The following is a 25,429-nucleotide window of genomic DNA, read 5'->3' as shown; positions in this document are numbered from 1 at the left end:
AAGGACCCTGGGACTCTAAACACCTTCCTCTGCAACTGGATCCTGGACTTCCTGACGGGCCGCCCCCAGGTGGTAAGGGTAGGTAACAAAACATCCGCCACGCTGATCCTCAACGCAGGGGCCCCTCAGGGGTGCGTGATCAGCCCCTCAGGGGTGCGTGATCAGCCCCCTCCTGTACTCCCTGTTCACTCATGACTGCATGGCCAGGCATGACTCCTACACCGTCATTACATACCATCACCACAGTGGTAGGCCTGATCACCGACAACAACGAGACAGCCTATTGTGATCAAGACAAAGAAGATGATTGTGGACTACAGGAAGAACAGGACCGAGTACGCCCCTATTCTCATCGATGGGGCTGCAGTAGAGCAGGTTGAGAGCTTCAAGTTCCTAGGTGTCCACATCACCAACAAACTAACATGGTCCAAGCACACAAAGAGACAGTAGTGAAGCGGGCACAACATAACCTATTTCCCCTCCGGAGACTGAAAAGATTTGGCATGTGTCCTCAGATCCTCAAAAGGTTCTACAGCTGCACCATCGAGAGCATCCTGACTGATTGTATCACTGCCTGATTGCATCACTGCCTGGTATGGCCACTGCTCAGCCTCCGACCGCAAGGTCCTACAGAGGGTAGTGCATACGGCCCAGTACATCACTGGGGCCAAGCTTCCTGCCATCCAGGGCCTCTATATCAGTCAGAGGAAGGCCCAAGAAGTTATCAGACTCCAGCCACCCTAGTCATAGGCTGTTTTCTCTGCTAACTCACAGGAGGCGGTACCGGAGTGCCAAGTCTAGGTTGAAAAGGCTTCTAAAACAGCTTCTACCCCCAAGCCTTAAGACTCCTGTACATCTAGTCAATTGGCTACCCAGACTATTTGCATTGCCCCCTCCCTCTCCACACCACTGCCACTCTCTGTTGTCATCTATGCATAGTCACTTAAATAACTCTACCTACACACTTCCTCAACTAACCGGTGCCCACGCACATTGACTCTGTACCGGCACCCCCCTGTGTATATATATATATATATATATATATATTTTTTTTTTTACTGCTGCTCTTTTAATTACTTGTTACTTTTATCTCTTATTCTTATCTGTATTTTTTTGAAACTGCACTGTTAGGGGCTCGTAAGTAAGCATTTCATTGTAAGGTCTACACCTGTTGTTTTCGGTGCATGTGACGTGATTTTTCCATATGAACTTTTACCAAATAGTGTCATCATCTATCACAAATGAACTTTTAAGAAGGCACACATGTTAATTGAAATGCATTCCAGGTGACAACCTCAAGAAGCTGGTTGAGAGAATGCCAAGAGTGTGCAAAGCTGTCAAGGGAAAGGGTGGCTACTTTGAAGAATGTAAAACATCAAATATATTTTGATTTGTTTAACACTTTTTTTTAACACATATGTTATTTCATAGTTTTGATGTCTTCACTATTCTACAATGTATGAAATAGTAAAAATAAAAAATAAACCTTGAATGAGTAACTTTTGACTGGTAGTGTATATGGCATGCCACGGCCATTTGACTCACTCACTGTAGGAGCGAACCATTTTCGTGAACGTGGTCGTGTACCAAAAAACTGACCAGAGTGTAGGTAACCTTTCAGTAGACAAAATGACTTTTGACACATGCTAATGGTTAGGAAATGCATGTGGAAAACATATTGACATGATTCAATGCTCTCAAAAGCTGGTAAAATACTTTGTCTCTCAACCCAGCGGGGTTGATGATCTAGCCATTTTGGGGACTGCTGTCACCTCAATCTATTACATAGCAAACAAATTGGCTGCCACAGTGTGTGAGTTATCAGCCCCTTCCTCCTATTGTAGGTGTGGCAGATTTTTAAATGGCCCACTCTAATCCTGTTTACAGCTGTGTGTCTGCAAGGTGGTAACATATTAAAGAAACGGGCACCAGATCTCGTCGGCTGGTTATCATTATATTTACAATCAATTCACATCGGAAGGGGGCTTGCAGCAGTGAAGGCGGAATTGACGGGCGATAGTGTGCATGACGAACCTCGCCCCAACCGCATTACTGACTTCCTGTCAATTGTGCTCAGAATGCCTTTATCTGATGCCTTGGACAGCGTTGCTCATTAGAGCGCAAATGACCTTACGTTATTTGCTGCTGTATGTCAGAATTGTCCCAGGATGTTTCATTAGTTCTGGTATAATTATATTTTTTTGTTGGAATTGGCTTTGGTTTACGGCTCTATTTTTCACAAACTTTACGCAATAGTAAATCTAAGTGTAGGCAGTTGCGCTATAGGTATGTGGGTGTCAGAAATCACAATTGTTGGCGCACTTGTTGGCGTTGGTGCGAAAGGGCTGGGTTTCGATGAATAAACAAGTTGTGATTGTGTTGAGGCTTGGCCCCTCACTGGCCAATCAGAACGTGCTCCTTGGCGAAATATGTGGTTGCTTCAGGTTCTGTATTTATGGTCTTATATGTATTGCCTTGGAATCAACTTCAATTCCAATGTTAGTCTAAAATAGTTTGTTAAATGACTTACAGAAATGAAATGACAAACGTTAGACCTGTCCCATCTTTGCTAAATGGGTTAACTTGATCCAATTTTAAGTAATTGCGTGGCTTCAATGGCATTCACACTGATATAGGGGCTAGGTCCAATCTAAATTGCATTTTGGCATGGACATGCCAAACATTGTCAATAAGCAAGATTAAATTAATTATTGATAAGGCCTAAAAAGAAAATTATAATCAATGAAACAACTTAAATAGTCTGTCACACTTCAAGGCACCATCATTTTCCCTGTGGGCATGTAATATTAAAACAGAGCAGACTATGGAGGGTTTGACGCACATCCAAAACGGGACCTGCATAGCTAAAATGTGGGCCTGCCTACAATGCATAGATGAAAAGGGAATGTCAGCTCAGTTTTACTCCTCTCAAACTTGATATTTTAATAAAGCTTTGGTGTTTAAGATTTGTTTCCAAGTGGTCACAGAGGCCAAACCCTTTATCGACAGTCTTGACTACTTTGCAATTGCATTGGGCAAACAAAAAAAAGCCTTCATTGAGAGGAGGGGAGGCTATGCTTGGTTTTTAATCCAATAAAACTAAAACATCAGTGGTACCGCTAAAACCAGCTTTTGGTTGGTTTTAAATATCCCTGTCGGCGCTGCCTGAAATTAGCACTTTGGATAATGGCGCCGGAGTGGATGGCTGCCGTTTTATGTGCTCCTAACCAACTGCTATTTTGTATTTATTTTTTTGCATTGTTTGTAACTTATTTTTTACATAAAGTTGCTGCTACCTTCTCTGTTGCAACATAGCATTCCTAACCTAGCCCACAATGTCTGCTGTGTAGCTCGAGCAGTCATTTGAAATAGTAAGGAAATTTCAGCGAGACAACTTAAAGGCGAAATCCATTAAAGCCAAAATAATGGAATTCATTGCCCTTGACAATCAACTGTTCTCTGTCATGGGTGATATTGGCTTTTGCTGACTGGTCCAGCACCGGTACACACTACCAATTGTGCAATTTTTCAGATGTTGCCCTACCGGAGTTACACAGTAATGGCGTCACTGCTATTAGCTTGGGTGCTTAGAGCATTGGGCAAGTAATTCTAGATCGAATCCCCGAGCTGACAAAGTTTTAAAAAATCTGTCGTTCTGTACCCGAACAAGGCAGTTAACCCACTTTTCCTAGGCAGTCATTGTAAATAAGAAATTGTTCATAACTGACTTGCCTAGTTAAAAAAAAAAATGTATCACAGCTTCTCGACATACATACTATGGAAAGCCTTTGCGTGTCCAAAAAAGATGCAGTAGCACTGTCAAAGCTGTTCAAGAAAGTCTGCAAGACGGTCTGTTTACAATACCGCATTGGTAATAAAGCATCATTTGTTTGACTGCAACTTCTTGGGGTAGCTAGCTTTAGCTTGGTACCTAGCTAGCACCAATACAACCAGCCTGAAAACAATGACCAGTAGAAACTGCAGTCATTTTCATTATTCTTAGCAATGATTTAGTAGCATCATCTGATTACTTCCTTATTGAGCAAGTTACTGGTACTTCCTGCTTTAGTTTCGCTTGTACTTACTTGAGTAAGTATTAGCTAGGTTGCCACTTGTTGTTCGCCTATAGAAATTGAACTTCAGAATATGAAAATTAATAGCTAGCCAGCTACTTAACCCTGTTGCCCAAAGCTAACGTTATAAGCAGACAACTAGCTTCTTCTGGCTAGTGAGGCTCGACCGGACCAGGTTATGTGTTGGGAAGCTAGGCACAATACGGATCAGGAACAATAGTGGATTTTGAGGTTTGCTTTCAAACTAAAAGTATATCAGTGATAGTAATGCAAATGAATACAAAGAGTAGAATTATGCCATACTTTTATATTGAAGGCTAACCGCAAAGTCCACTATTGTGGCTAGCTTCACATTGATGGGTCTGACCACCATTAATCAAATAAGAATTGTCTTATAAATTAGGGTTATTTTAGATGACACCTAGCTATATTGTTAGTTAGCTAACGATAGCTACTGAAACATTGTCGTTTTGCTGTTTTTGGGGAAGAAAAATATTTGCATCCATGAGCTAGCAAGCTTTTTTTTAATGACCAGCGTAGTAGGTGCGCGAGACAACTTTACCAGCATCATAGCATATGTATCGATGAATTGTGACATGAAATACGAGTGTAATCAATGAACGGGTTAAATTATTATGTGACGTGCAGTCATATTCAGGTCCTGATTGGTCAACAAGCTTATTTGACACGTCAAATAGCGTTATTTGACGTGTATCTTGTTTGACATGCAGAGACCCAAACGGCGTTCCATAGAAATCCTGGTTGAGAATGAAACGACTGAACAAATGAACAACGAAACAGCACAGCAAGTAAGTGAAAGAAATAGGTATTGATTAAGTTTTTTACTGGTAATGGGAACATACGTAAATGCCAACAAAATAACTTTTTAGTTTGTGTGTGTAAACTTTATTTAACTTGGCAAGTCAGTTAAGAACTAATTCTTATTTACAATGACTGCCTACCCCGACCAAACCCGGACAACGCTGGGCCAATTTTGCGCTGCCCTATGGGACTCCCAATCACGGCCGGATGTGATACAACCTGGATTCGAACCAGGGACTGTAGTGACGCCTCTTGCACAGATGCAGTGCCTTAGACTGGTGCATCCAGGTGTGTGTGTTAACTATTTAACTGTACTAGAATGCTTAAAAGGCCACAACAATTGTAAATATCGGTTATTGGTATCATATTTTTTTTGCAAGGAAAATATTGGATATAGGTGTCGGCCAAAAATGTAATATCAGTGCATCACTCCCAAAAATAGCTTCTGGACATCAGAACGGCAATTACTCACTTCGATCTGGAAGAAGATTTTTTTATTTAAGTCCGACTTGAAGGATATACTGCTTCCCAGAGACCAGGCCCAAATCCCTGTCATTAGTGTGAAGAAAAGACGGGGATACATGGAGAAGGTTGGGGTGCCTTGTGAGAATTCGTAGCTGTCTATTTAACACCACAAACCAATGTGGGCACTAAGAATGCACTCAACGAGCTGTATAAGTCCATAAGCAAACAAGAAAATGCTCATCCAGACGCGGCGCTCTTAGTTGCCGGGGACTTTAATGCAGGCAAACTTAAATCCTTTTTACCTAATTTCTACCAGCATTGTCACATGTGCAACCAGTGGGGGGGGGGGACTCTCGGCCAGCTTTACTCCATAGACAGTGAAGCATACAAAGCTCTCCCTCGCCTTCCATTTGGCAAATCTGACCTTAATTCTATTCCCCTGATTCTTGCTTACAAGCAAAAGCAGGATGTACCAGTAACTTGCTCCAATAAGGAAGTAATCAGATGATGCTACGATACAGGACTGTTTTGCTAGCACAGACTGGAATATGTTCCAGGATTCATCCAATGGCATTGAGGAGTATACCACCTCAGTCACCGGCTTCATCAATAAGTGCATCAATGACTTCATCCCCATAGTGACTGTATGTACATATCCCAACCAGAAGCCATGGATTACAGGCAACGTCCGAACCGAGCTAAAGGCTAGAGCTGCCGCTTTCAAGGAGCGGGGCACTAATCCGGAAGTTTATAAGAAATCCCGCTATGCACTCAGACAAACTAACAAACTGGCAAAGTGTCAATACAGGACTACGATTGAATCCTACTACACCGGCTCTGATGCTCGTCGGATGTGGCAGGGCTTGCAAACTATTATGGACTACAAACGGAAACCTAGCCGCGAGCTGCCCAGTGACGCGAGGCAAGCAACACTGAAGCATGCATGAGAGCACAAGCTATTCCGGACAACTATGTGATCACGCACTCCGTAGCCGATGTGAGCAAAACCTTTTAAACAGGTCAACATTCACAAGACCGCAGGGACAGACTGAGTACCAGGACATGTTCTCAGAGCAAGTGTACTGATATGTACTCTCCCTGACCGAGTCTGTAATACCTACATGTTTCAAGCAGACCACCATAGACCCTGTGCCCAAGAATGTGAAGGTGACCTGCCTAAATGACTACCGCCCCGTAGCACTCACGTTGGTAGCCATGAAGTGTTTTGAAAGGCGGGTCATTGCTCACATCAACACAATCATCCCAGAAACCCTAGACCCACGCCAATTCTCATACCGCCTGAAACAGGTCCACAGATGAAGCAATCTCAATCACGCTCAGCACTGCCCTTTCTCACCTGGACAAAAGGAACACCTATGTGAGAATGCTATTCATAGACTACAGCTCAGCGTTCAACACCATAGTGCCCACAAAGGTCATCACTAAGCTAATGACCCTGGGACTAAGCACCTCCTTCTGCAACTGGACTTTCTGACGGGCCACCCCCAGGTGGTAAGGTAACAACACATACACCACGCTGATCCTCAACACCAGGGCCCCTCAGGGGTGCGTGTTTAGTTCCTTCCTGTACTCCCTGTTCACCCACAACTTTGTGGCTAAGCACAAATCGAACACTAACATTAAGTTTGTTTGACGACACCACAGTGGTAGGCCTGATCACCGACAACGATGAGACAGCCTATAGGGAGGAGGTCATAGACCTGGCAGTGTGGTGCCAGTACAACAACCTCTCCCTCAATGTGATCAAGACAAAGGAGCTGTTCGTGGACTACAGGAAAAGGAGGGCTAAACAGGCCCCCATTAATATTGACAGGGCTGTAGTGGAGCAGGTCGAGAGTTTCAAATTCCTTGGTGTTCACAAAACAGTCGTGAAGAGGGCACAACAATACATTTTCCCCCTCAGGAGTCTAAAACGATTTGGCATGGGTCCCCAGATCCTCAAAAAGTTCTACAGCTGCACCATCTAGAGCATCCTGACCGGTTGCATCACCGCCTGGTATGGCAACTGCTCGGCATCCGACCGTAAGGCGCTACAGAGGGTAGTGCATACAGCCCAGTACATCACTGGGGCTAATCTTCCTGCCATCCAGGACCTATATGCTAGGCGGTGTCAGAGGAAGACCCAGGAAATTATCAGACTCCATCCACCCTTATCAAAGTATGCTCTCTCTGCTACCGCACGGCAAGTGGTACTTGAGCACCAAGTCTAGGTACAAAAGGCTCAGCTTCTACCCCCAAGCCATAAGACTCCTGAAAAATGTATCAAATGACCACCTGGTCTATTTTCTATGCATAGTCACTTTACCCCTACCTACATTTACAAATGACCTCGACTAACCTGTACCTCCACACATTGACTCGGCACCGGTACCCCGTCTATATCCTCGTTGTTGTTTTGTAATTTTGTAACTTTTATTATTTATTTTTTACTTTAGTTTAATTAGTAAATATTTTCTTAAACAATGCAGTTCAAGAAATAGAGTTAAGGGCTTTTCACAGTATGGTCAACACCTGTTGTATTCAGCGCATGTGACAAATACGATTTGATTTGATCGTTTGACACTAGTGACGCCCTAACGCCAGCCGAAAATAAGCCCTTAGACTCAAAGCAGATGAATCTTAGGCTATACAGTAGATCACACAGGTTGGCAAACTGCTCAGATGAACTGAAGGAGTACTTTAGTTTTGTATTCCATCTGACAATGTCCATGTTTTATCTTCTGTTTAACTTTATTCAGTTTGAAATAAATTGATGGTAATTGTAATTTCTTAGAATTTATTCTGCTGCAGTTCGTATTTCCTCTGTTCAAAACTGATAGTACACACGATGTGTAGTGCAAGTACAGCCCCAAAACAGAAAGCTAATAAAATGGCAAATGGAGAGACTGGTGCTGGAGGAGGTGCTGTCGGCTAGTTGGCAGGAGATGTTCTAATACACTGTGGTTAGCCAGACTGATACTGTGGCTGGACCAAACTAATGCACTGTGTTGCTGTTTACCTGCGGGCTCCAATCAGTTCCAAAAGCAAGCTGAGGAGGGGTTAATCAGGCAAGTCAGCCCTGAAAAGTTCCAGAGAGCTGAGTGGCAGCTGGCGATCCTAGCTGCACGTTGGAGCTCAAAGGATGAAGAAGAAAGAATTAAATACCAATGTGATAAGGAAAAGAAAAAAAGTGTGTCATGCCATCCCTCTCTCTCTTTGCTGTTTGAAAGGAAATTGCTGATATGAGAGGTGGTGGTTTTATTTCCATTTTGGAAAACTGTTCAAGCATGATGCTGATGAGAGATAATTCTTTGGGCGTGAAGGACAATGGACATGCTATAAACGGACCTGAGTGGACTACGTGTGGGTGAAGAACCTACAAGGGAGGCTGTATATGCAAGTGCAAATTAGGAAGGGGGGGGGGGTGGACGAGCGGACGAGCACCTTTTTTGTGTTCGCTTCCGTCTCCATAACAACTCCTTTGTCCCCTTGCTTTTGAAGCCGGTCTGCTATCATAAGCCACAGTAGCAACATGAAAATTCAAAGAACCTCTTGATGACAAACACAAGCATAAATTTGACTGCAAGCTTTGTCGAGCTTTGTCAAAGATTAGAAAAAGGAAATAAAATTGTTTGCACTTTATATAGGTTCTTTCCACCTACTGTAGGTGCTCAAAGTGCTTAACATCGTAAGGGGAGAAACTCAACTCTTCCACCACCAATGTGTAGCAGCCACTTGGGTGATGCACGGCAACCATTTTGTGCCAGAACAAATCAAATCAAATTGATTTATATAGCCCTTCGTACATCAGCTGATATCTCAAAGTGCTGTACAGAAACCCAGCCTAAAACCCCAAACAGCAAGCAATGCAGGTGTAGAAGCACCACACTCACCACACATCTGCTGTCATGGTGGAGAGTGGTATATGCCAATCAGAGGGATCATTAGGTGGCTATGATTGAAAGGGGCCAGGTTGGGAAATTGGTCTGGACACCCGGGTTAACACCCCTACTCTTACGATAAGTGAAAAGGGATTTTTTTTATAACCACAAAGAGTCAGGACACCCGTTAACGCCTCATCTGAAAGACAGCACCCTACGCAGGGCAATGTCCCCTTCACTTCCCTCCAGTCTAAGGAGATTGCGTGCCCTCATCTGGTCTCCTCCCATCAAGGGACTGACCAGGACTGACCCTGCTTAGACAAGCCAGCAGTGGGATGCAGGGTGGTATGCTGAAACTTATTACCTTCTGGATCACTTGGTGGATTTTCAGATTGTGCTTCTCATCTGTAACTGTGTCATTTTATGCTCTCATTTCATATGTTGCTTACCCTCCGCTATTTTTTCTTTGAAGGTGTTGGAATCAGCTAAACTTTGAACATTGTGATATTAAATACTCTTTTTTTTCCTTTTTTTCCTACTGTGTTATTGACTTGTTTATTGTTTACTCCATGTGTAACTCTGTTGTTGTCTGTTCACACTGCTATGCTTTATCTTGGCCAGGTCGCAGTTGTAAATGAGAACTTGTTCTCAACTAGCCTACCTGGTTAAATAAAGGTGAAATAAAAAATAAATAAAAATAAATGATAGATTAGAACCATAGAATATAAGGAGTGAGATCTGTAGAAAGAGTGGCTGTGGAATGTGCTGGGTGGGAGGGAGGAGATCAAAGGATTGCTATAGGGGAAGCAGATGGACCTCTATGGATTAGGTGAAGGAGGGGTTGAGGTCAGGTCAGATCCCCTGAATGGAGTAATAAGGGTATACTACCCTTTTCCTGTGGAACCTTAAGATGTATGGATGTGAGAACGAGAGGAGTGTCTTAAGTGGGATATATATACCTGTGATGGTGAGAAATGTTTGGCTGTCTGAATACAGCTGTGATGACCCTTTGGGAAGAATTAAACTTGGTTAAAGCTTCTCTAGTGTCCGTGAGTTATTTACTCTGAAAAATAAGAACCTAACAAAGGTAATTCATCCTGAATAGGTTGCATCATTTAAACATTTTTTTAAACCTTTGAGTCATTGATATCAGGACCATTCATGCTTTCCTACTTTAATTTCAGTGTTTACTGATATGACAACATTGATTGGTTCAATGAATTCTGATGTTGAAATTGTAAGTGGGCTGGTGGAGATGGGGTAATACTGATTTAGAGTTTTGAGTTTTCACAAAAGAGAAAAGGGCAACCATGACAGGCAATAATTATATCAGTTACGTGTTTGCTTTCTCCTTCAATTAAAAGTCCAGCTTGCATTGCTTTGTATCCCAAACAGATTATTTATGAAACCTCCATTATGATACACAATAATCTGTTAAACAGGCAGCCATAACCAGCCATATAAAACAATCACACTCTTTCAATCTCTCACACATTCTATTCTATATAGCAAAAAAACAGCCCAATCTAGCCAAACCAAATGGAGACCTTTCAAATGGTTGGGGTCAACATGTTTTATTTACTGGTTTTTTCATTTAGGAGCCCTCAAATTTGCAACTGTGATTTCCAAGTGTTTTTCTAAAGGAGCTAATCAACTTGAACAGTGCTCATGTGGACCCCATAGCCAGTGGCCATCCAAGGCTCCTCCGATGGTGCCACTAATTGAACATGGCAGCGAATTGCTGCCTGCCTGCCTTGCAGGGACTTGTACCCTATAACCATACACAAATCGATCTGACATGTGGTATTAGATTAGATTACTGGGCAGCCTAGTGACCGGGAAAAGGATTTGTTTGCCCCAACCAGCATCCGGCAGATGCTCTGCTCACGTGCAACCTTGGACCACCCGAGCAGCGCATCGATGAAGCTGGTTTAGCTACGGCTGTGGCACTACTTGGCCTATAAACAGTATTATAAGGAAAAGAAGGGGCTGGTATCGTTAACATGTTTTGCCTTTTGTCAGAATAGTGAGATCACTGCAAGCATTTGTTTTGCATGTTTTGTCTAACCTCTAGTTTTGCACCTTTTTCCTCCTAATGTCATGATATTGCTGTGTTATAGTCTAGCATCTAACATGGTGTCTGTCTACACATGGACCTTCATTTAAGAAGTAGGGAGTGCTGCAATTGAACATCTATCTTGCTACTTATCTAACATTGCGCTGTCATTGAATTTCACATGAATTTGTTTGGCTACATAATAACAAAGAATACACAGACACATAGTATCTACAGACTATTGAATACATTTTTCAGTACTGGCCAAGTCTTTGAGATTTGAATAAATACTATAACATGATGACTCAAAGAAAATGTCTGACTGTATTCTTACTCAAGTGTAGGATGGGGCTACAGATTGTGTATTTAAAGCAGTGATAACTGCTTAATAGTCATATTAACCTTTCATTTGTTCTCCAAGGCAGCACAGATATGAGAGGTTTGTTGAAATAGACAGTAAATTGTGCTATTTACATCTGGGCCATTCACTGTTGCTACACTGCCTGTTTGTTTTCTCCTCAGTGAGAAGCAACCAAGAGCTGTCTGTTCTCTTAGTCAATGTTAACTAGATTACTCTGTCGCTTCAGCTCAGGTTTGAGATAAATCTCCCACATAAAATAATAAAACAATGTAGTTTGAGGGTACAAGGCCACAAAAAAATAACTTTAAAAAGAAATGTTCTGTAGAAAGGAGTTTTTTTGTTTTTTTGGCACCCATTGTTTTCCGTTAGTTGAATTTCAGGTCTGTTTATGATCAACACCATTATTTATATCCGCAGTCTATTCAATTTCTTACAGTGGAGGCTCCTCAGAGGAGGAAGGGGAGGACCATCCTCAGTGAAATTCATAAAAATAAAAAGTGAAACATAAATTATATAAAGGATAACCTTTTTTTAACTATGCTAAATATATTCATGTCATCAAATAATTGATTAAAACACACTGTATCACCATAGTGTTGCCGGAGGACATCTAGTTTCCGTACTCCTGAGTACCTTGACTTCAATACAAAACCTATTAGGCTTGTGGTTCTCACCCCCTTCCAAAGGTTTAATTATGACTTCCAGAAGACGTCCTCACACCTATCAGAGCTCTTGCAGCATGAACTGATATGTTGTCCACCCAATCAAAGTATCAGAGAATGAATCTAGTACTGCAAGCATAAGCTACAGCTAGTTAGCACTGAAGTGTATAAAATGTGGTGAGTAGTTGACTAAGAGAAAGACAATAGTTGAACTGGTTTGAACAAATTAGTTTCTTAAATTATGGAGAAGCAAGAGACAATTATATTTTGTTCACTTAGCTAGCGAATGCAGCTAGCTAGTTTAGTCTACTCAAACACCCGGCTCAAACAGAGCAGGATGTTATGTTAGCTAGCTGACTATGGCTATCCAACACTGGAACTCTTCCAAGTCAAGGTTTTATTGGTTTATTGCCACTGGGGCCTGCCGGTTTAACTGCTAAACTGATCGCTGACTGTATACTGTACTGCATGATTGTAGCAGGTTTACTAACGCGTTACTACTAGTAGCTATGTTGACTGACATTAGCTAACATGGTGACAACAATGTAGGCTGCCTGTAGAGGTTAGTGGTTATGATGTGAAGGTTTGGCTTGTAAAGTTTTTTTTGTGCCTGGTCAGACAGCTGTTGTGTCGTGCACTGAAGTCCACAAGCGAAGGGTAAAGGTGAGCGGAGGTGAGCGCGTCTGTGTAAGAAGGAATTATACAACGGCCAGCCAAAATGATCATGCTGTTTGTAAGTGGCTGCTATCAATGTGAACTGTGTTTGCATGTGATTAGGGGTGTATTAATTCAGCCGGTTGTAAAACGCTTCTTAAACGGAAGCAAATGGCGAAACAGGGAAAAACATAACTGAATTTGTAGTAGCCTAAATCTATCTATGTTTCATTGAGCTGGTCGAATGTAATATGAATGACAGTCATCCAATATGTTGTAATAGAAATAAGGCCTTTATCATAAAAATAAAAATTGTCCTCTCATCTTAAACGTCACTGACCACCACTGATTTCTTAATAATCAGAAACTTGTTTACTGACACACATTATTTTTATGAATACTTGGATACTAACATCAAGCTGAAACGATTACTAACGTCAAGCTGAAAATATATTTTAAGAGGTTATGCTGGTTTCTCTTATGTTAGTTGAATGAAGCATCAGTGAACATTAAACTGTAACACTGAAGGAGAGCTGTGGGACCGGGATCACATTCTCCAAATGAACGATTCACCCATTTTGACTGTTGTGTTGTTTTTGTGCATCTCTGTGCGATGTTCTATCAATTCCCAGGGTCATTTCATGTGTTCATGTGTATCTGAGCATCTATCATACATGTCAGATTTCAATGTTTTCTCTTGAAGGATCCATTGATCATATTTTTGCTGTATTCCTACCTCAAAAAATATATTCAAGAGGGTCCAACACATTTCTCCTATTTGTCTTCCTCTTCAATCCAGGGTACATTACATTGTGCCATTGCGAATATCAGACTCCACTCTGTGGCACAAAATGGTGAGATTCTGGACTACTAAATTGATAGTGCGGTTTGTCTAGGTGATTTTTTTTACAGCTAACTAGCTACTTTACATGCTGATATTAACTTTGGTATTATTGTGTATAGCTACGTTTGCAGCCGGCCCATGGGGCATTGCGGGTTTTATAGTCGACTTGAGCTGCAACAGATTTCACATGTTGATACCCACCTTATTATAATGACAAAATGAAACATTTGTTCACACAAAACATTATTGTCACATATTAGTGTTATTTAACACTAAGTTATAGGAATTTGTGGTTTGGGGTGGATTTTTCCATTTAATGAGCACCTGGGAGAGAGTAGTGGTCTTATTACTAAATTCAGTAGGGGTTCTCTATCTTGTCCGCCATGTGTGAGTGTTGTGCACATATCACGTGGGAGGGGAGAGGGCACTATTTGCACTTCACAAAAAACTCTGCTCTCGTATGCAGATGACCCAGGGGGTGGAGGAGGAGGCAGATTGGACAGCGGCATCGCTCGAGCAACAGGTGTATACACAAGGATACTGTGTTTATCAGCACAATGGCTTCAATGACTGTCCCTCAACACCTACACACACACACACACACACACACACACGCTCTGCAGTAAACCATCCATGTACCTCAAACGTTGATGTCACTTGGCATATTTGCTCAAATCTTGGCATCTGCTACATGGGTAATTTGTTTCTCACCAATTGTAGTTTCAAATTGCCTGTCATTACAATTGCAGTGCACAATGTCACGTATTTATACATTTTGTTCAAAGGCAATGTGTTAGCTTAGCAGAGCATACAATTGTGTTTGTGGGTGTATTGTGGTTTTTAGTGTGATGCTTCCTGTAGTGTACATGGGACCCTGTGAACAGTAAATGAACAAAGGATGCAGTAGAGTTGCATTAGTCATAAATGGTGTTGACTCACCAAACTTACTACCTTTACAGAAAAATATATGATCACCGCATAGCTTAGAGCATGGTGAACATTTTTCAGTATGAGTACTTGAAGTGCTGTAACTTAGAGATACAAGCATAGATTTATTCTACCATGTATTTTGCTGCTGCCCCTCAACTTCGTCATCTAACTGCACAGCTTTCTAGTGTTATGTCACTGCATTTACATGACACTCAAGGGAAAATGGTAACATCTTGTACTCCCAGCTCCAGGGGACAGTTATGCTGATGAATGAATATTCTTCCTCTGGGAGGTGTGTGGCCTCTTCAGCTAATGACAGATAGGCCATCTGTGGGCCAGACCTTCTGATCTTTAGGGACTGTGTACAGCAGCGGTGTAAATGGATGTGGAGCGGGCACTGCACGCCACGGCCCTGGCGAGAGGCAGCAGCCGTTTACCTGCTCCCTGACGTTATTGGCCTGGCTAAATCCTACACAGCTCCCACCGTCTCCTCCGTAATTGCCCTTTAGTCGGCGTTCATCCTTGCAAGTAAAACCATAATTGCCGCTCAATGACGCCTCTCTGTGAGCGTTTTAGGATAATGAAGCCCCCTCTGTTGGGGAAAACAGGGACATTGACACAGGATGTCTCTCTCAGGGTGTTGCTGTAGAACAGTCATAACAGAGAGTATTCACTCTTTCTTCTTTTGTTTAGTCTTACTAGCTACTCTGTAGTTCTAGTAGGCGCCTTCAAGAGGTGACAGGCCTATCAGATGAATAGGATGTGTAGGAGATCTGTTTAAGGCATACAGATGAGCATCAAGCCTAACCCTCCTGCTGAGCTTTATCACAAAGTATTGATACCGTGAAACACTCACTGCTGGTGCAGTAACATGAAAACCATTTTTGTTTGAATGCTTTTTAGGTTTGTGTCTGACTGAATGGCTAATGCAGAGATCAGTATTTCTTCAGGATGGATGCTGAAACACATGAGGGTCCAGCTGATGGTTTTCACTCAATTGAATTTGCTTAGTGACTATAGCAGTGTATAGCAGGCCATTCGATCTGATGTTCAATTGTCTTTTGTCAGTCGCAGCCTTGTGTGTGATTTGCGATTGACATGCATCATAACCAGCGACTGAAGTGGAGTGCAATGCTTTCAGAGGCAGACATCCTCAGATGAAAGCCTCAGGTTTAGATCACACAGCGTTTCCTCTCCTGGCACAAAGAAGATATTAGCCTCAGTAATAGCAGCAGCACCCTTGATATTCACTCCTGCCCAGCTACTTGTTGAGCTTGAATTGCTTTATTTATTTGTCTGTAAGTGGTTTCAGACCCTCTTCTGAATCTCACTGGCCTCTTCCATTAGAAAGGGGGAAAAATGTGTTTTCTTTGGCAAGATTGTGCCCCATAGTTTGACTTTCCTACATACAATATATGTATTGTTTCCTGCTCAATTATGACAAGACCATGCTGTCAACTGGATGGAAGAGTTTTGACACATGTGAAAAATTGGCTTTGTGTGAGAGAGTATATGCCAGCAGCCAAATGGCTAATATCAGAACTCAGAATCAAATATTGCTTGCGCGGGCCAGCTATTCATGAGACACTACCAAATGGCTACTCAAAGATGCACAGTGTTCTTCATCATTGACTTGTGCACAATGTAGCCTAACATGGCAATAGCTTGACGATTTATAGGCTCTTGTGCACATTTTGTTGTCTTTACAGCTGCCGTACATCGTTGGGTGAACTTAAAGTGTTTTATTTGCTTTGCAGCCCTCATTGTTTCCCCACTAACACCTGTTGGCTTTTAAATGTAATTAGGGCATTCTAGGAAAGGGGTGCAATGTGGCCAGATCCGGTTGAGCCTTGAGGCAGGGACCTGCATTAAATTAATTAGGAAAGTTTCAAATGAAAAGGCAGGTTCCTTGGTCTACAGGATTTAGAGACCGGTAATAGGACTGACTGAACAACTGCTGTCCACACCATATTCCTGTCAGTTGCCACCATTGTGACGAGGCCTACAGGCTATTTTTATGGTTCACACACTATTTGTTATGTTTCTATAGTACTGGAAGTCTTTTTAAACCATGTGTGAACATAGTCAAGATAATCAGCAATACTGAATGTTTGCACAATCATTTGATTTCCAAATGTTTGTGCAACAGTAAAATGTTTGTTTGTCATAAAAATACCTGAAACATTTTTAATAGAAGTAGAGACCATTATGAGCTGTTCTTGCCTACCGTGTCACATTGTGATAGACCCACATGTAGCTTAGGTTCTGGACTGATCTCTTTATCGCCAAATTTCTCCTGAAGGTTCTTATCCAAGGTTTGAAATCATCCGTCAGCTTCAAATGAATCAACTACCCTCTGCTTGTCAACTCGTATAGATCATCTGCTTCTTCATTCCCGCCCCTAACTCAATCAGTGGCCTCCTCGAGAATTAGAACAAATGACAGCTGGGAAATTACAGTCGTTTGTCTCCGTCTCTCTGGGTTCTCTGAGTCCCCTCTGTCTCCCAGACCACTTCCCCTCCTACCTATCCCCTCTTCTTCCTCTCCTCCCACAACCATCAATCTCTCATCACATTTGACCTCACATTCAAGATCTGACAGACATCAACTTCCTCCACAATTCTATAGTTGTGTTGGTGTGTATGCCATTTTGATAGTTGGAATCGTCCCATGATGACATGGTATTATGAGAATCTGCATAGAAGAGGGGGGACTCTACATTAGAAGTACTGCACTATAGCAACACGTTGTCATGTTGCATTGGCCCAGGGAGACACAAAGCAGGTTGCCCCGACATCATAACAGGTGCATGGTGGGATACGTGACTTGTGCTCAATGTGCTGTGACAGTGATTGAGGCATCTGGTAAACTCCAGGGGTGAAATTGACCCATAATTGCAGACCTTCCTTTATCTCCGAATTAGCATGCAGTGTTTTATCGTCATCTAACCCGGAGTGTGGAGGCAGACTTCTGGTTCTGAAACATTAGTCTTCTCTCTTTATATACCATTTAGTCCTCTGCTATAAATGGAGGCCCTCACAAGAAGCTGCATGTTTACTTAATGTCTAGAAATGAACTTCTTCAACTAGGTCTAATATTGTTGTATATTTGTATGCTGTAAGGGTATGCTGCCGTTAACATTCTTCAATTTAACGGTTTTGTGATGGTTTAAGGCAGAGTAGCCTAAAGGATAAGGCTTACTGCATTTTCTTCACTGTTCTGAAATCCATAGCAAGCTTAAAGTGATGCTAAGTTGAAAGTTCTAATGTGTGTGTTTCAGACGGAGGTGATCAAAGGACCCTTTGGCAATGTGGGTATGACGTTCAGGCACGTCCCTGCCTGTGAGGGTGACGCAGTCCATGTCAGCATCGAGACGGTCACTCCCAACTCTCCTGCTGCCCTGGCAGACCTGCAGAGGGGCGATCGACTCATCGCCATTGGAGGTAAGACCCTAAAACCATGCAACCTAACTAGCATGATCTGGCAACCCGGAGAATGTTTGAAGTGACTTAAGATCAGTAGCATACAATAACACTGGAATGCATGTTGTTTTGGTATATAAATATGACTTTAACATGTTATTTTTCTTCCGGGCAGGTGTCAAAGTGACATCCTCTGTCCAAGTGCCCAAACTGCTGAAGCAGGCGGGGGACAGGGTGCTGGTCCTGTACGAGAGGCCTGTGCGTCACCAGAGTCCCACCGTGGGCCTGGGAGCCGTCCAGGAGGGGCTGGGCCAGCTAGAGGAGCCCAGCTTCATCCCTCCGCCGGGGGGCTATGAGGAGGACCCGGCCCCCATCACCACACTCGCCGACATAGCCGACAGCAAAGACATGGACTGTGAGTTTGAAGACTTGACTGTGGACCCCAAGCCTAACCCCCTTAGCAGTAGTGCGGAGGCCAAGGAGGATTTCCTGTCCATAAACCAAAGCCCCAAAAGGACTGTGACCAATCTGGCCTCAAAACCCCTCGGCAGCATATCGCCCATCCTCAACCGCAAAATGAACCTGGCAGGGCTTCAGTCGCCGGCCAGATCCCCACCCACACCAAAGCCCTCGCCACACAAGAGCATTGAGCCAGGAGAGGGGCCACAGCGCCCCACCGGCCCCCCTCCACCCCCCCACTCGCCCGCCGGTGCCTCCTAGACCCCACATTAAATTAACGTCCGCCTCTTCTGAAACCCAAAGTCTGCTGGAGGGGAGTGAAGCTACCAACGGGGCTGAGAAAACTCCAGAAAAGACTCAAACACACTCCACTGGAAGCAATGGTGACAAAGGCAGTGTTTTGACGACTCCTGTGAAACAGCCTGAACCAAAGCCAGCAGTCAAATCACCCGAACACTGCGAAGAGCCGCCAGCGCCCCCCTCCACTCCCAGCAAGCAGGACCTGGCCAAAGACAAGGTTTCTGAGAGCTCCATCAACACCCGAGACAGCATGGAGGATCACTCAATGTGGGAGTCCTCAGAGATGATGTTCCGCAACCGGACGGCCCACTGGGGCCATGCCTCTGTGGTGTTAGAGGTGGAAAGCAACCATAAGTACCTTAACGTGGCACTGTGGTGCAAAGACCCCTTCAAGCTGGGCAGCCTTCTGTGTCTGGGCCACGTCAGCCTGACACTGGAGCACGTGGCCCTGGAGTGTCTGTCCACGTCCTCATCTGAGTACCAGAGCACCTTCAGGCTGGAAGCCCCAGAGCCCAGGGCCAGCGTCAGCCGCACCGCCCTGCGCAGCCTCAGCACCCACAAGGGCTTCAACGAGAAGCTGTGCTACGGAGACATCATCCTCAACTTCAGCTACCTGGCTGATGGAGAGTCAGAGACGTGCGGCGGGCTGGCGGAGCGGGAGAAGAAGGCCAGCATGCCGGACGAGGAGCTGAGGGAGAGGGAGAGGGAGCAGCCTTCCTCTATTCCCAGTGATGACCTGGCCTACAGCACCATGCAGCTGGTGGAGGTGCGCCACAACTTCCAGGACACCCAGTTCCAGAACCCCACCTGGTGCGAGTACTGCAAGAAGAAGGTGTGGACCAAGGCTGCCTCCCAGTGCATGATCTGTTCCTACGTCTGCCACAAGAAGTGCCAGGAGAAGTGCCTGGCCGAGCACCCTCTCTGCGTGGCCGCCACAGACCGACGCAGTGCCGACCCGGAGGCTAAGTCCACCATCAACCGCGCCACCACAGGCCTCAGCCGCCACATCATCAACACCGGCTCCCGTCTGCTCAACCTGCGCCAGGTGCCCAAGAGCCGGCTGGCAGAGCAAGCGGCTGACGTTGTGCCCGACGTGGTGCACACCCCCGACATCTCAGACAACGAGAGCAGCGATACAGAAACCTATGCCGGGGCCAGCCCCTCCAAGCATGCAGCCGGCGTCACCACCAAGCTGGTAAGGAGGGAGGGAGGACTTGATGACAGTGTATTCATCGCGGTGAAGGAGATCGGCCGGGACCTGTACCGGGGCCTTCCCACCGACGAGCGCTCGCAGAAACTGGAGCTGATGCTGGACAAGCTGCAGCAGGAGATCGACCAGGAGCTGGAGCACAACAACGCCCTGATGCAGGAGGAGAGGGAGACTGGGGACGCCCGGAGGAAGGCTCTGATCACGGCCGCCCTGGCCAAGTCTGGGGAGAGGCTCCAGGCTCTCACCCTGCTCATGATCCACTACCGGGCAGGCATCGAGGACCTGGAGTCTGTGGATAGTGCCGGCACCTCCCCCTCGGAGCCACATGGCCTCCAGGCCAAGGGCGGGGCCTTGGAGGAGGCAATACTGGGGACAGAGGTTTATGACAGTGACATATGCAGCCCAGTGGAGGCTCAGCTGCTGGATGACATCACAGAGGAGCAGATTTGTGTGGAGGCGCTCCACTAGAGAGGATGAGGCATGGGCTTGAGACTTACAACAAAATCATTGGAATCTTTTTCTTTGGGGGTGGTGGGGTTTAGGTTACCATCTGAAGATTATCTGAAGTGGTCTGGTGAGGGTGCAATTGTTGTTTTGTAAACCAATCGGTCATGCAATTCATTCTTGTTTTTTTTTCTAGTTTTCTTAGTCATACTTTTAAAGGGAAGCTGGAAAGCTAGATTGTGACCTGCTTCAATTGGCATTAAGAACAGTCTCCCAAGTCAATCTGTAAGTGTTTGGATTCAATAAAAGTTGAAAACATACTGTACATTAATATTCCATTCTATTTTAGCTTTTATTGACGTTAATTCATTTGTTTTACTTACAAGGCACCTTGAAACAAAACATATTTTCCTATTGCTTGAAAATGTGAGCTTAAATGTTTGTATTCAATGTTTTAAATGGAACTGTTCGATATTTTATCACTTCAAGTTACAGCAACCGCTTTTCAAATTTGGCATAAGATTACAATCAAAATGTGATCACCATAGCAGGAGCTATGCAAATTGCAAATGGTTCTGTTTTTATCTAAATTGTCTTTGGGCAAGGAAATAAATATTAGTGTAAAATATATATATACAGTATATATATATATATACTGTATAATATATATATATATAGTGTATAATATATAATGTATATACTCAACCATATGGAAATGTGTTTTGTTTCAGATTATGTACTTTTCATGTCAGTCATATCTTCTGTTTGAGTACTTTTAATTAATGCATAATCAAGTTTTTGAGGTCACCCATGACTTTTCTCTTCTTTTTTTTAGTTTTTGGAGGTTCTGGAACTACAAGCTCATGTGATAATTCAATGAAATGGGCAATAATGTGGGGAAGATAGGGGTCTATCCCTGTCATCCTCGGTTTAGTGTTTGTCACCGAGGCCAAACATGCTTGACTATGTATATGACCCATTGTTTAACCAGCATATTAACTGTACATGTTATTTCTTTCTGTTACTTTTTTTCTGGGGGAAGGGATATAGGGATGTAATAGTTGTTTCTAATTAAGTTATTTGATTAAGCACCTGTTTTCTTGCCCCCCCCATCCAAATGGTTTATTTGTATGGATATAATAACCCTGAACTAAAACTCAACTCAAATATGATGGTGGTGGTGGTTTTATCCGATCATGTTACTTGAGACTAAATGCTTGCTGTTCAAATTCTTATTGATAGATGCAAAGTATTTATGTATTTATGGCAGAAAATTCATTTATTTGGTTCATTTTGTGATGTGTTGTTGTGTAAGATACAGGAACACGTGGATTTCTTTTTGTTTTATTGTATGTATATCGGTCTTTATTTATGTGGTTTGGTGACGGGTGTTGGGTCTGATTTTGATAAATACTCAGAGCAGTTAGGCTGTGATTGTGTAAAGTTCTTGGCCTTTGAAAGTTGTTCTCAATTATGGACGAATGTATGTCCATTTCTATGTATGTGTAAATACAGTCCAGCACAAACCCTCTACAGAAATGCAACCACTGTTGTACCCCAATACAGTGATGTCATCATGACAGGCCACAAACAAACTCCATACAAAACTATTACAACTGTTGTAAGGCACAGAAGGAAAAGCTCTGCTTTTAGGATAAGGAAAGCGTAATTCTCTTCTCAAGGGACCCAAAGCCTCTGGATAGGATCACTACGGGTGTGCCCGAATACCCATAGCTATACTCCTAAATAGTAGGCTGTTTGAATATGTGGGGGAAAAAAGAATGTTTTATAGTATGTGAAATGTTGAAAATCTAGTATACTTTAAATGCCCGGATGTCATACTCATTTCAGCTTTTTTATCTAGTAGAATACGCTGCACACTATTGAGGAAGAGAATTGTCTTTTCACACCCACGTTTGTTCGAGAACAACTGATAATCCGAACAAGGAGCACGCTCTACAAAAAATATTAAATGGCGGGGAACAAGCGCGCATTCGATGACGCCTTCTCAGTATGGATGCGTAGTATGTTGATATTTGTTGCTGACTGCATACGTTTGTACTCAACAGTATGTTCTAAATAGTATGTAGTACGATTAGTACACCGTATGCAGTTTAAGTAGTAGGCAAGGAGGATTTCGACACAGCCTATGACTTCTACTCTATTCTCACCAGGCTCATTGAAATCACAGTGCGTTTCTGTGGCTGTGCTGCCATTGCTTCAGCATAGGACCAGAGATGGTGAAGTGGCTCTTTGGGTCAGACAGGAGATGGAAGAAAAAGGGTGAAGGGGAAAGAAAGCTAAACTAAATTCTGTGCAATAGACGTGATGCTCTTGTTGAAGCTGGCTTGGCTGCTACTTGTTGATCTCTCTTCAATTGTTGTATATTCAGATTGTCGTGCAATATTTTTGTAGGAAATGAAGACAAAAGTGATAATCGGGAAAGGATTCTTCAGTTTTCTATTTCTCGTTGTTTCTCTCCATAGAAAACCGTATCTGAACGTTAGGTAACTTGGGACCCCTGGGCTGGAATTGAGCTCATGAGAAGAGTAAACAAAAACACATTTTGGGCTGTCATGCTACTTCTGCTACTGCTGCTGTTGTAACTCTGTACTCTCTAAACCCATTCGTACGCTCCTGATCTGTCTCTCCCTACGATTCACAGTATACTAACATAGTGTCATGGCTTCCTGCTGCGGAATTTTGTTTTTGTAAGAGGGATGTTGTACACGGTTCTAGAGATGGATCATGTGATGAAGCGCTATTGTACATGGCCTCAATAAAAAAGCTCACCTGAAGTCCATTTGAGTTCCTGTGTGTTCCTACTCTAAATACTCTTTGAATTAAGCAATACTGAACTCATTCTGAAGGTACTGTAAGACTTTAAGGTATTTTCTCAGTCAATTTAACATTAAGTTGGTCTAATGGCCTTTCTCTCACACTGGCCTGTTCTGTAGACACAGGGAAAGATAGCACAAGACCGATGGCTGTCTTTTAACTGTTAAGGTTCCTTGGTTGAATGGGAAATCATTGTTTATATTTGACAGTTCCTTGGTGGAATGGGAAATCATTGTTTGAGCATCTGGTAAGTAATTGGAGCCCAGTGGTGAGATGGACATGATGATTAGAGTGTGTTGTCTCAAACATGGGGAACTGGTGACACCCCCCTATCCCCAGTCTGGTCCCCCAACATCCTCATGTCTCCCACTACTGCTTCCAAGACATCAAGAAAAGGTGTCATTTCTCCTCAGTCAACAATTAATCATATTTTTTAAAAACATAGCAAACTTAGAATGGTTGAATGTACTGTTTAAAAATGAAAAATAAATGGACATCCAATGTTAATGTTAACATATTCCATCCGAACACGTTTTCAGAGTATACAACATTTATTTTTGTTTCCCATCCCCACTGAGTATCAACATATATTACACAATCAGCACACTTTACACGTAAACAACCAGTCCAGATTATAAAATGTCAACATTAGTTTTTTTGTACCAGTTAGTAAGTATTTGATATACACACAAACCAATGACATACATGTCAGAAGGCACACACACCAACATGAGCACACACACATTTTTGTGCATGTGTGCAATACATTTCGCACCTAAACAAATGACAACAAAATATATTAATCTCCACAATATATAATCAATTATGTAACCTACATGACCCAACAATGTATTGCAAAATAACGACAACCTCTCAGAATAGTAGCCATCTTGACATAAAAATATTTTCATTAAGGGTGCGGCGAATTTAAATATACATTTTAGAAAATAATGAAACTAATATTGACGTTATCAGGTAATTATCTCTGTCAACTCCACCACAGACAATTTTGCTTATATCATTAATATACAATGAAACTCATTCGAGTGTCCATTCAAACAGACCTGCAATCCAGCAAACCCAGGGTTCGGCAAATAACAGTCCATATACTTCAAAATGCAATCTTATTTGACATTTTGAATATGGGTTATTGTGCTTTTCTGTGGCAAGAGCATTAAAGTATTTTCAAAGATTTTTACATATTTCCAGGATATCTAGATGTCAGATTTGCTTGAAGAACCAAATAATGGTTTGTAATAAATGCACTTTTCCAAACAATTACATATATATTTGACAGTTATTAGCTGTGCTTTGTATGCCTGGCTTTTTCTGTTAGATCACCATGATTTTGACAAAAAGCAGAATAGTGGATGAGTCTATTTTCATTTTCTGCTTCAGGACAAATAGGAGAGGAGAGGGGGTGGGGAAAAAGGGGGGGCCCTTCATGGCCCTGTGTTGTGGATTAATACTGGTGACTGACTGCACACAAAATTCACTAATGACATGTGCAGGCCAGGGCCCAGTCAGCCATTCAAATCCTCAAACTTAAGTGTGTATGTATACTGAGTATACAAAACATTAAGAACACCTGCTCTTTCTGTGACAGACTGACCAGATGAATCCAGGTGAAAGTTATGATCCCTTATTGATGTCACTTGTTAAATCCACTTCAATCAGTGGAGATGAAGGGGAGGAGACCGGTTCAATAAGGACTCTTTTTAAAATCCTTGAGACATTGATTGTGTAAGTGTACCATTCAGAGGGTGAATGGGCAAGACAAAAGATTGAAGTGACTTTGAACAGGGTATGGTAGTAGGTGCCAGGCACACCAGTTTGTGTCAAGAACTGTAACGCTACTGGGTTTTTCACGCTCAACAGTTTCCATTGTGTATCAAGGATGGCCCACCACCCAAACAACATCCAGCCAACTTGACACAACTGTGGGAAGCATTGGAGTCAACAAGGGCCAGCATCCCTGTGGAAAGCTTTCGACACCTTGTTGAGTCCA

General features: G+C 43.1%; 1 protein-coding gene across 1 annotated transcript in view; it reads left to right on the top strand.

Moving 5' to 3' along the window:
• Positions 1 to 23,386, top strand: part of LOC112252959 (PDZ domain-containing protein 8) — a 70,038-nt gene extending 46,652 nt beyond the window's left edge. The window contains exons 4-6 of the mRNA XM_042323542.1: positions 18,029 to 18,191; positions 18,346 to 18,802; positions 18,840 to 23,386. Coding sequence (XP_042179476.1) covers positions 18,029 to 18,191; positions 18,346 to 18,802; positions 18,840 to 20,607 — 2,388 coding nt within the window. The 3' untranslated portion in view covers positions 20,608 to 23,386. The remainder of the gene's footprint in view (positions 1 to 18,028; positions 18,192 to 18,345; positions 18,803 to 18,839) is intronic.
• The last annotated feature ends 2,043 nt before the right edge of the window (positions 23,387 to 25,429 follow it).

The sequence above is a fragment of the Oncorhynchus tshawytscha genome, linkage group LG06 (assembly GCF_018296145.1).
Source record: "Oncorhynchus tshawytscha isolate Ot180627B linkage group LG06, Otsh_v2.0, whole genome shotgun sequence".
NCBI lineage: Eukaryota > Metazoa > Chordata > Actinopteri > Salmoniformes > Salmonidae > Oncorhynchus > Oncorhynchus tshawytscha.
The sequence above is the reverse complement of the archived record's forward strand: the minus strand, read 5'-3'. Positions and strand labels throughout refer to the sequence as shown.